The sequence below is a fragment of the Colletotrichum karsti genome (genome assembly GCF_011947395.1).
Source record: "Colletotrichum karsti strain CkLH20 chromosome Unknown Scaffold61, whole genome shotgun sequence".
In the NCBI taxonomy this organism is placed as follows: domain Eukaryota; kingdom Fungi; phylum Ascomycota; class Sordariomycetes; order Glomerellales; family Glomerellaceae; genus Colletotrichum; species Colletotrichum karsti.
This window is the reverse complement of record NW_024065961.1, coordinates 21,497-33,560: the sequence shown is the minus strand read 5'-3', so window position 1 is coordinate 33,560 and position 12,064 is coordinate 21,497. Positions and strand designations below refer to the sequence as shown.

The 12,064-nt window shown below is 48.6% G+C and overlaps 2 protein-coding genes across 2 annotated transcripts; both read right to left on the bottom strand.

Moving 5' to 3' along the window:
- Positions 1–1,373: 1,373 nt before the first annotated feature.
- CkaCkLH20_12536 (uncharacterized protein) lies at positions 1,374–3,033 on the bottom strand (the record flags this gene model as incomplete). The annotated part of the gene is made up of 6 exons (XM_038895249.1): positions 1,374–1,735; positions 1,802–1,871; positions 1,931–2,172; positions 2,226–2,305; positions 2,360–2,625; positions 2,758–3,033. The coding sequence occupies 6 exons, from the start codon at positions 3,031–3,033 to the stop codon at positions 1,374–1,376; spliced, it is 1,296 nt and encodes a 431-aa protein (XP_038739388.1).
- Positions 3,034–8,486: 5,453 nt separating this feature from the next.
- CkaCkLH20_12535 (uncharacterized protein) lies at positions 8,487–8,831 on the bottom strand (the record flags this gene model as incomplete). Its single annotated transcript, XM_038895248.1, has 2 exons — positions 8,487–8,603; positions 8,652–8,831. The coding sequence occupies 2 exons, from the start codon at positions 8,829–8,831 to the stop codon at positions 8,487–8,489; spliced, it is 297 nt and encodes a 98-aa protein (XP_038739387.1).
- Positions 8,832–12,064: the final 3,233 nt, after the last annotated feature.

The window sequence follows — 12,064 nt, the reverse complement described above, 5'->3', positions numbered from 1 at the left end:
CTGGGAAAAAAATGCGCGTGGAGGGCGCCCATCTCACTGCACCCCGACCCTTGCCAAGTCTCACTGAAGATGAGAGGACATTGGCCAAGAGCAGAAGCAACATGAGGATTCCGTGTCTTGGCACGCGCCAAATCCCCCTTTTGAAGCCGTTGGTGGCGGTGGGGTCGGCAGATCATTGATGGAAATTCTCCTTTTTCCATTGATCGCCGGCCTTCAAACCAGAGTGATTTGGATGATTTGTTGGCGGCAGCCGGCCGAGGGCGAGACATGTTCAGTTATCGCTATGCGGTAAATGAATATAGATAGCGTAGGAGTGAGTCGCCGTGTTTTGATGTGATTGAGAGCCTTAACTTCCAAGACTTTTGATTAACAAACAGCCGTGACACTGCTTACACTAGTATGATGGACAGCTTAGAATACAGAGACTGAATATTCCTACGACGATTTCGTGTTCCGCAGTGAACGTCCTGGCGGGATTCAGCTTGATCTGATTTTGTCTCCGATCAAATAAAAGCCCGCGGAATGTGGGATGCCGTCGAGGTTCAGGCATGGTAACCGCGCATAGTGTCTCGTTTGGAAACTCCGAATTAGACGTTATGTTCCTAATAGTAACAACTCTACCCGTCGTGAGAGACGCCCCTAGTCTCAAAACTCTTGCTCCGTACGACAACGAGTTGTAGACAATATTCTCGCAATGGACCCATAAGTTCGTGTATTTTGAGTTCGAGTCAGTCGATCTACGTGAGTGATGGGCTTATTTCGACGTCAAAATAATGCCAAGCTTTGAAAATGAAAGTTAAATACAGACCCAAAGACGGGAGTGCTCGCTTGGCGTGGATCAGTAGGGAGATCCAGCTGCGATAGTTGCGGCCCGAGATTCCATCAACAGCTCACGAGTCAGTTGATGGTATGTGCGCATTGTTTCGAGAGTTGGTCAGGCCATTCTTCACCGAGACCGTAGAGACATCCAGTTGTACGAGAGACTTCAACTAGCAGGGAACATGACCGTATGTTCTTGGAGTGTGATAATCTAGGTTTCGACACAGGAATCTGATGAAGAAGAACGAGCTTGGGTCTACAGTAACCGGGCTTTGACATGACATAGATTGTTCAAAGAAGGTGCGGATGATGGGCATGCACGGGTTTATCCCCAGATGATTGCAATATGACCTGTCAAATTCTCAGAACTCATGCAACATGACATGATCCGGCGACATCGGCTTCCAGGTTATTTCAAGTCATTGAATCAGAATACGAACAACTATCCGGAAGATCCGGAGTTGAGCTTTCTCAGTTGCTACGGCTTTTCAGAAACTCTCGCATATGTGCAGCTACAATGCACATCTCAAACGTCCATCAACTTCTTCCAATTCTTAGCATTCTCCAGTCGAGCTACCTCCAATGCAAGGCGTGCCGGTGCATTCGAAGCCCCTCGGGTTTTCGGCGTGTCCGCAGAGATACGAAGCGGCCTCAGTTCCATTTGCGAAGCGCAGATCGACGTCGAAGAGACCAATGTTAGTGCATGGCGCAACGGCACTGCACTGCAGGCTTGCAACCCTGGAAGATTTGGTCGTTCCCACCATGCCGTCGACGGTGATGTCACGGATTTGGAACTGCGAATTGGTGCAGTTACCCACGCCGGGAGCACCACGGAATCGTGTGCACTGAGAGATCGCCACGGCGGCACCGCGCATACCCTGGACCGTCAGGTTCTTGAAAGAAATGTCTGAGGCAACTGTTGCATCACAATGTCAGTACGTCTGCTGGTATATACGTGTGTTGTGAAGTTGTGAGGACTCACAGCCAAGTCCGCCACCGCCACCGTTCGGAGGGTAGCCGTTCTGGTCATCAGTCCATGTCTTGAAGTAAACCTGATTACTGTCAGTCAAATTATCTGCACGTAGCGTTGGTAACTTCAGGTGTCTCTTACAGCGTGCAGGGTGTTGTCGAAGAAGCAGTCTTTGACATTCAGCCTCTCGATGGTCTCGTATTGGTCATTGTACTGTCCGATGCTTCCGAGCGCGATTCCAAGTCCATTGTAGAACTTGGAGTTGGTAATACTAATGTCAGTGCTATTTGCCTTCAGAGAGATGCTGTCATCTCCGCTGTAAACGGTCCAATTGTTGAACTTGATGTTGGAGGATCGGATAGTGTCGGCACCATCCGTGTTAGCTGCATATATCAAACGTCAGAATAGCGGCCTCGGCCAAAGGCTTGATACTCACAGCTTTGGAAGCGGTTTCCAGTATTGTTGACGAGGATGCTATCGAGTTCGACGTTGTGAGAGTAGATGATGGACATCGTCCTGCGAATTCTTCAGCCTCTGAGCAATCATTCTTCATGATGAATCCACACTTACCACATCTGACTTCTCAAGAAGTTGACACCCCGGACAACGGAGTTGGTAAGTCCGTTCAAAGTGATGGCATGCGGACGGCCGGGGTAGTTGGACGTGTTCTCCTGTTGTCTAATCCACTCGTACCAATAATCGCCGTTACCGTCGAAGGTCCCCTTTCCACGTCCGTTAATGCGAACATTGTTGCCGCCGAGAATGAATGCAGTGGACTGATTCTGGTATCCCACATCCAGAGAGTTGGCAAGCCAATACGAGATATTGGTACTCCACTAAGAGATGAAAGGGCATCGTCAGTATACCGTCATCAAATAAACAAATAACAGTCCAGACTCAGTCTTGGCACAGAGTCACTTCATAAAGTCGAGGGTGGCTGTGTCTGCGGTGGCTGCTGTGTAACTTACCAGTAAAGTCCCTTGCAGATCAATCTCAACGTCATTCAACCAAGTCACATTCAGTGCCGAGTTGACATAGTAAGTCGTCGGTTTGAAAACCACCTTTCCGCGTCGACCGCATTTCTTGAACGCGTCTAGAATTGCAGGGGCGTCATCGGTGGCATTCGTTCCGCTGGCTGCGACGGTACAGGTCTTCTTCGTCGAATCCTCGGTCTCTTGACTGGTGACACCCGAAACGAAGGCCAAGAGGGCACAGAGCGCCCCAGAAGTCCAGGCCTTGCGCATGATTGAGTTGGTTGAGACAAGGCTCTCTGAGTGGAACAAAACCAAGCAAGGGTTGCCGATGAGTGATCAAGCTAAAACAGGCCGGTTGGTCAAGAGCAGGCTTAAGACTCGTGGTGCGTTTGTGATGAGCTGACAAGTTGCATCCCACCGGCACTTGTTCCCTGACGATAAACGTGACGGCGGCGGCGGGTTGAATACTCGTTCAACATCGTCAAGTCGGGGTTTTCCCGACCGAGACCGCCCGACTGGGATGTCGTATTCAGGTGCGGTCGCCCTGGACTACTGCGCTGCTTTAGCCAGTTTTGGAAATTAAAGTAGCATCGTGTCTTTGGTCTGGTGGATTTTGCACGAATCATGAGTTCAGCCGTTTGGGATCTCCATATTCATGACCAGATCGTATCTGGTCGATCGGTTGAGCGCCGGTGATGCGGAGGCGGGGCAGTGCGGGGAAGATCGCGGCGTCTCGGGGCGATGCGCGGGGAAATGGAATGGAGGAATAGTTGTCAGCGAGACTTCATTCCTAATGTCTACGCATTGCAACGAATTGAGCAGTACATAGTACGTCATGCTGTGGATGTGTGCCCAAAGAAACATTAGATGGACTCAAAATTGTCTGGAATTGGTTTCTTTCAACGGTCCAGGTAAATAACACCGAGATGCCGGAGACGCAGAACAACCTTCAACAGAGCTCAATTGACGAATTCTATTCAAGAGTGTCATGGAAATGTTCTTCTTCCTTCCTTTAAGAGCTCACCTTAAGCCTTACAGCGTTTCCGGGAAGATAGAGTCTCAGATGGAAGCCGTAGTAGTCGAATAACAGTGCAACAAGACGGTCCCTAAGGCTAGCGATGATGCGAGACCTAGCTAAGAGGCACAAGTCATCGGTCTCGCGGCTTCTCTAGCGAAGAGAAATAAATGTCCCGTAGTTGGGTATTTCTGAAATGATTTCGCGCTGAAGCTCCTCGGGCAGCTCGAGGAAGGCAAGATTCTCGACTTGGTATAGCTGGTGGTCGCGACGTCCCTTCTCCGGCTAGTCACCAGAGCTGTCGCTGCCCGATGATTTACGCGCAGCATATGAAGGAGGAAAGCTGGATTATGTGCGGAGAAAACTTTGAGCTTCCTCATCAAATCTTGTGAACAAACACGGCCTACGAGCTTGCCCTAATAAATCGTGGCACAAGGCGGCCCGAAAGCAAAGCCCGCAAGCAACCGAGACGTTGGAGTATCGTATAATTCAGGACGTTAACTCGCTAGATTATTTGCGCGCGTGGCCCATCAACGCATCTTCATATTTGGCTCGTTAACGCCCCTTAAGGTACTGCGAGATGTGCCTTAGAGGTGATCTGCTTGTGTTCTGCATTTCTTTCTGATTATGCCTAAAATATATAATGTTATTCTGTTACCCGAAACAAGACTGGCTCCTGGATGAAAACACTTCACTATTCCCCATCCTTAGTTCGAATTACCCCAGAAAAGGCTCGAATCCCTATTGGCCTGCTAGAAGTTGAAGGAAACTTGATGACTCTCGAATAAGTGATCCAGGTAGGTCTCTTCAGTTGGAAACACTTCGTAATAAAGCCAGCAAACTTACACTCCGCAATTACCACACACAACATAACCTACCTGCTCGTCATTTTCCACGTCCCCATAACAACTATAACAAAATCCGGGCTCTGGTCCTATCCTAAGTTGGTACCTAGTTATAGCACAACTGACGCCCTTATGGTGTACGTGACACCGTGGGCAAAGTGTCTTTGAACATGGGGAGCACTTAGACATTGGCGGAGAGTTTGCTAGTGCCACTTTATAGAGTTGACTGCATAGTGCAGCCTGCCGTTGGATAATGACGAAGATGGTCTGGCTGCCTGGAAACATAACCAGAGAACGATAGCGCAAGGACTCTCTCAAGTGCGAATGAAAAGAAGCTCCTATAAATCCTGTAGGCTGAAGATAACCCCATATGTCTCTGAACAGCGAAGTCCAGGTGTGCTATCCTCAATGACGGCTGCGTAACACCAGTCCTTGAAGCAATTATTGCAGAAAATGTGTCCACATCTTATTTCCAAAACACATTCAGCTGGGTTGTGGCATAGGCCGTAGAATTCTCTCCACTCAGGTGTCCAAGGAACCTTCGGGCGGTCGATCAATAGTCTCATAGCTTCTGCAAATTGATCGGCAGAACCGAACACGTTAAGAGCTTTTTTGGACGAACGGGTGTTGATTTGCACGACTGTAGTTGGAATCGTTTTGTTAATAAGATCAACGCCTCCTCAAACAGCCCAATGGTAAGTCTCCTCGTCCATTGGAAAAGAGTGTGTCAACTCCGCGTGGTTGTCATCCATAACATTTAAAGGTTTGTCTTGAGCCTGCTTGACCTTTGGCGCAGCCCTGTAGATCCTGATCTCCCTGTTGAATGTAAAATAACGAAATATCGCCCCAAGCTGACGCTTTAAGTCACTAATAACCTGGTATTCAGCCGCGCTGTTCGTAATTGCGGGACGTTATGCTGTTATACTCTCAGTTCCGCTTTTGGCAAGTTGTCCTCAAAGTATGGGGTTAATGATCTCTTTGACAGCGATCATCGCATTATGATTCTGACTGTTTATCTCCAAAATAATAAAGGCTGGAGGAGCACCCGGTCGCCGTGAGCTTCCCAACGAACATGGGTAAAACTGAAATTCGACGATAAATGCAATACGCCGCGCAATATAATGCAGCCACCCTTATAATCTGGCCATCAATATCATCTCGCCATACCCAACGAGTACACATTTAACATTTAAAATTCGACGAGTTTGTCTTGTGATAAGAAGGAAGACCCCAAGGCCTTGACTTCGCCCCATAAGGTACTGAGTATATTGAAGTGAAAGCGATACGTGGTGGTCTACACCAATGCTGTCTGTACACTTTTATGTCGGATAGCGGCCTGATGTGTGTCCCATGGTAGCCGGCCTTTGCTCATTCTTACAGCAGCACTTCTTGCGGCATCTTCGTCCTCGAAACGGACAACTCCCGTCAAGTTCTTCTCGGTTAGGGGAGTGCAACTGGTGAGTCTTGCTGCTAGTGGACCAAAACGTGTGAGATAGGACTCCAGCTAGGTAACTCCCGTTGGGTCCTCTGTTAAATTGAGCTTGACCTCCTTGAACTCTATGGCTTCTGGCTGCTTGGACTTTGTAATTGAATGGAGGATGTCTTCTTTAGAGATTTGGAAGGGAACTAAAAGCCTTACTATCCAGATGTGTGGTAGTCGTCCATTGATCGCTTTCCTAAGTTCCATAATAAGTAGCATCCAGCTGGGAAGGATGGCAGGACCTAAAGACACCTTGGACCTGAGAATCTTGTAATTCCCCTTTGTAAAGTTATTGGCTACGTCCTGGGTAGGGCGCTCATTTTTGTAATGAAGTTGTATAACCCTTGTTGGCCTAGGCTATGTTAGGATAATAGTCGCGCAGCTTATTTGATGTGAGAACCCCCCTGGCTTAGTGGGACCCTCTGGTTTTGAAGAAGGTAAAAACAGCCTCAATAAGTTAATATTGTCCATCTTGGGGTAGTTATCTGCCTCTAACTTCTTATAGAGTTTGTCTAGAAACTTTGGGTCTTTAGAGCTGAATAGTGTGGTATTTTGATACCCCTTCTGTTGGTTATACTAAAGTCCTACCTTAAGCATTTAAATTTGAGTTGGAGGCATGTGTATGCTAAAACGGCTAAGTAAGTTAGACATAAACTCTGGTTTAGTGTTTAGGGGAAGATAGTAAATTCTCGCTTGGATCTATTTGCCTGGAAGTATTGCTTTCTTGACGACTGCTCCCGGCCTAAAGGTGACCTAGGCTCTAGGAAGCTCTCAAACGCACTTGGCCTTAATTCTGGGCAACTAGAAGTAGTTAGTCATCTACGTGCATATTGATGGAGTCAAGAAGACGGTACCTAAGGCCTTTAGGTTTCTATGAGATCCTATATTTGTGGTTTTGGACGCTTTTCCTTGTGGGAGAGAGCACAGTGCTGTCCATAGGAGCAGTCTCCTGCCGCGAATGCCGCACACGGGATATTCAGTGCACTTGGGATATTTAGCGACTTTCTTTTAGTAGAAATATCTCTTGCAGTATGAGATAGCGACTAGCTACTAATAGGTTTAATAGTTGAGGCAGATGTCTGCGTTGATGGCTAGAAGACTGCCGCTCCAGGATTTAGCTGAGACAATATCTTAAGATTAGCGTTCAGTTGGTATTGGTGAGGCTGGATATAATGATGTGGACTTGGAGTTTGGCAGACGTCATGAAAAACCAATCTTGTGCTCGTTAAATGAATTATAAAATCGGGCGATTTTGTGTGCGTGATTGATGTGCAGACGGGCCTGGCCCTAGAGTGAGTAATAAAAGCAAATATCTTCTGATGTTTACTGCTTTTTGCTTACGTTGGAGGCTGACTGCTAGTACCTGGGACTTGATCAATTAGAGTCTCCTTTCATGGTGTCCGTGGCGTCAAGGAGAATAAGGTGCCATAATAACGTAAGGTAGCTAATGAAATCAAAATGTTAATGGCTATATATAGAGAATGCTACATTCACAAAGGAGCCTATTTTCCTAATTATTCCCTACTAAGTCTTGGGAGTCGCTGGTTATTTTAACTAATGGAATTGACACGCGACGACCACACTCTTCTGGAATATATGTGTATAAATTGAATATCGATCGACTTGAATGTTTTACATGGTCATAATCACGGATTTTATAGACGGTGAACTTGGCTATTCCAGGCAGCCATTACGCGATTGAGGTTGGCTCTTTCAATATCACCGATGTTGAGCAGCCATAGAAACATCGCCGGATGATGCTGCCCGTTCCAAATCCGAGACACCTCAATTGGGGAACCCCTCCCATTACCAAGATAGCGATCATATCATGATGCGCTGGACTACCTCCAACCCCCGGCAAACGCGGAGCCGACCTGGCAATCGTTAGCAATCCACAAGGATATCCCATGGTTGTGGTTTCTCCTGGACTCACCCTACAGCAAGCCCAATGACATGGGTAATGAAAACTGTCGCGCCACTCTTGTGCTGGACCTGTCCCTTGAATTGGTGTAAAGCATTGGCGTATGAGAGGATGAACCAGCGACTTGCCCGGTTTGCATTACAAATTTGCATGTCTCCCTCGTTGTGATCATCATGGCCACTGATCCGCCATGAACACTAACTTTCATGAGATTACCAAAAGCGGCCTCATTGCGACCTTGACAATGACGGTGATCACAGGGGTGTTGATCTATCTACTATCTTTGTTATACCAGCCGTATAAGAGTTACTATCCGATTCCAGCCGAGGCCATTGGGGTTAAGCAGCATTGTCTTGGAGGTGACAGAGTCATTTATCCCAAGTTGAGAGGCCAGGAAGCAGGTTTCTCATGCTAAATCTGCACGTCTTGAAGCGAATTCACAGTGGCCTGCATTTTATCCAATTAAATCGCGTTCAAGGCGTTCTCTGTGAAGTCAATATTGACCGACGCGATCTGTTGAGCAAGGGCCGGGTTTTTGTCACTCTTAGTCACTTCAGCCAAGGCCTTCCACAAATCCATCTATTAACATTAGTATCCAGAGATTCCGGCACCAAGCATGAGACGTACCAAGGCTTTTTCGGTAGAGGCCGCTTTGTCAAGATCGAAGTACTCAGTGTTGTACTCATGGATGGTATCCCATCGCCAGTACGGCTCAATGAGGTCCAGAATATTGTGTTTCTCCGCGGAGCTGGCGAACAACCCAATCTTTTGGATTGTATTGCCCTCTGAGATATGATTGAGAATCATCTGGGTAAGGTGTTCGATGCGGTCTGTGATTTCGCATCCCTGGAGGAGTGCTTTGATAAAAAGAACGGCAGAGGGCTTGTGATACTCTCGAAGGTTATACTCCCTAACCTTGGCAGCCTCCAGGCTCCGAAAAGTATCCATGTTAGAAGTTGAGGTATGCAGGCGGGTGATGGCAAAACACAAGTGCATGAGCTCCTGCAGGAAGGCAATCGACATGAGTGGAGGGGAAGCGACCGCTCTTTAATCTTGAGAGGAAGCCGGGGTGGATCTCGACGGCATCGAGCCCCCAGGGTGGTTTTCATACAGCTGACTGCAGGTGAAAACTCGAATCAGGGATCCTTGCTGAATATTCCGCTTTTGATCAGGATCGTTAGGCCCAGTACTAAACCGGTCGCCCCTCGCCCAACTACTCGACCCAAAACCACTCACGACCGCGATTTGACATGGCCATTGAAGGGCCGTTGCTTTGGCGTCCATTCGATCCCTTCCGCAAAGGCGTGGCTGAGGTTGCGAGCGGCCTTTTGAACATAGGAATCTCTCTCTTGCTCCTCTTTGTTTCCATATTTGTGATCCCTCCAACTTACACATTTATGAAAGCTCTTCATTTTATTTTCGACCTTTTTTGCTGGGCAGAATCTCGCAGCCGACGCCCAGTGACCATATTCTTCTTTCTCAAGTACCCGATCCTTACTGCCGCCTTGCCTCTACTAATTCTTGCCTTCTCTACATACTTCTTGAAGTAGTGGCACCCTCTTCGTCACGTTTTCCTCGGGCATCAACATCACTCGGAAGCTTTGGCCGCCATCGAACAAATCACCGCCCCACGATGCCACCTGTGCCGAGAAAAAGGAAGGAGAAGATGCGAGAAGCGATTAGGGTTACGTCAAGAGTCCTCAAATCGACTTCCGAGCCAACTTCCCGCCGGGTGAGAAGTCAGCACATCGGCTTGTACGAAGAAGGTCGCATCCGGTCCCGAGTTTACATGCCCCTTCTATGGCACGAGAAATGTGAACAGGCGACGTGGGCCCTGAGGCTTGGGTGTGTTCATCGAAGGCACCTCTGTCGCGTGGCAAAGATTGAAACCGTACTGCTGGCGATGGCACAGGACCCTCTCTACACTGGTGGCCCTTTCAGGCAATTGGTCTTCTCTAACACTCACGTTTAGCTCGTCGCCGTCGGACTGGGTGGGTTCATACTCTATAACGACGTAATAACGGAGAAGCGACTTGCAGCATTACACGAAAGGCAAGCTATAGCATCGCTAAAGGTGCATTCCAAGAGGCTTTCGACACTTCAAGAACTTCGAACATCTCTGAGAGACGTCAAAGACACAATCGCTAGATCCCGTGCGATCTCGAGAGAGGCGGACGACGAAATCGGTCAAGAATCCACAGATGAGTGGCAGAGCGGTGCTGGTCATGAGCAACATGAGCAACCCTTCTTGCCCGCGTCAGCAGAGAAACTGGGAGGGAGCTCGAGAAAGCCCCATGTCGACCGGAATCTGACGGAGTCCTTTCAGTCTCAGGCCCTTGAGCCGCAGGAGTGTGCGAGTCCTGTAACCTTTCGGGGCAGCTGCGAGTCAGAAGTGAAGCCAGTGTGGGGAGACGTGGTGTTGCTCCAGTTGACGGGGAACGGAGAACACCAAGAAGTCGCATATCATGCTCATATCGAGGTTTTGCCCCGGCTCGATGCGATACATACGCACACTTCGCGTCCGACTACCATTCTTGGCGCATGGGCGAATACAGCCCCTATTTGGATGCATCACTGGTTTCGAAGATAGGACATACGCTCTTTTCAGAATGTTATTATTTTCACTGCAGACAACTTGCTTTTGGGAACTACTAGTATGCTGGTGCGTGTGAGCAGGGCCTGAGATGGGTACCTGCCCGCCGATGAAACATCTCATGGGGATTGAAAGATCCTGGTCGATGCCATGCCTCGGTCTCGTTTGCCCTGGAACTGTTCTGAAGAGATATATAGTTCTTCCTAAATTGACCTTCTACACTATTTGCTCCTCTTTCATATTATACCAGCAACGTTCGCAGACCATACGAGATGACAACTTCGGAATTCGTTGCCCTCCATGCCCACAAGAAGCATTGCAGCGACTGCCACCAGAGCTGTCAAGTAGACTATCTCGTTTGCCACCCTGAAAGCGGCCACTGTTTTCATTCGTTGAGTCGAAATACTCCTCTAAGCCTCCCGCACGAAGACACGTATGGCAATTACTGGCAACTATTCGAACAGCAATATGTTAGTCCACCGGCTCACAGCATTGCTCCTGGCACCGTCAAATCTGTGAAGGAAGCCTTTCCGCTTCTCGGAGGTTTAGTCCGCCACCTGTGGGTTCGGTATTTGCGTCTTCGTCTTACCCTCCGCTTACCTGTGACAGTTTTGTGTATCGATGGGCCGACCTCGAAGCTCCGTTGATAGACGGATGCGGACGCTTGCAAGTAGAGTCGCGACCCAGGAAAGACACGTTCGACCAGATCGATAGCGATGTTCTTCGCCTCTTTTGGCTGGATACCTCCACCTTTTGAGAGCTCAATTCAGGACCGGCATTCCCAGTTATCAGCACTGAGTCGGAGCAACACAAAACTTCGCATACACGAGAGAACCCGTTGTATTCGGAGCTTCGCATGACATCAGACGGACTTTTCCTTTGCCCTTGGAATGGCCGCTCTGACTGCAGTCACCCTGCGACATCTTCTTTTGAAGGCTCTCGGTTTGTATACTTTGGTCAATCAAGTGGCGTTCCTACTAATACGAAGGCCCTCTAGTTCATACATCGACGATCATCTGGCGGGAGTCTGAATATGCAGAACGTGAAATGATGCATCGAGCGCTGGAAGGGGGTGCCATTTCAATTTTCAAGATGGCCACATGTTCGTATTGGCCAGCAGCGCGATGGATTCTTTGAATAGCAGGTCTATTAACATAATTTGCCTCCCCCAGTGGACAAGCTCTGAATGCAAATAGCTTACCTCTGCTCATCCTGACATCCTCAGTGCCAAACCAAATATTTCCCAAGAGCCACACCCCACAGACACAGATACCTTCCACGAACCACCGCCATGGACCGCTACCCCTGTGCCAACAGATACAAGCACGGCATTGATTGCCCCGGATGGGTGACCGTGCGTGGCTCTCGCTGCGAGAGTTGCGTTACGGTAGGCGAAAGGCCTATCGAGGTGAATGGTCAACGCTAACGTGATCAGCATAACCGTTAA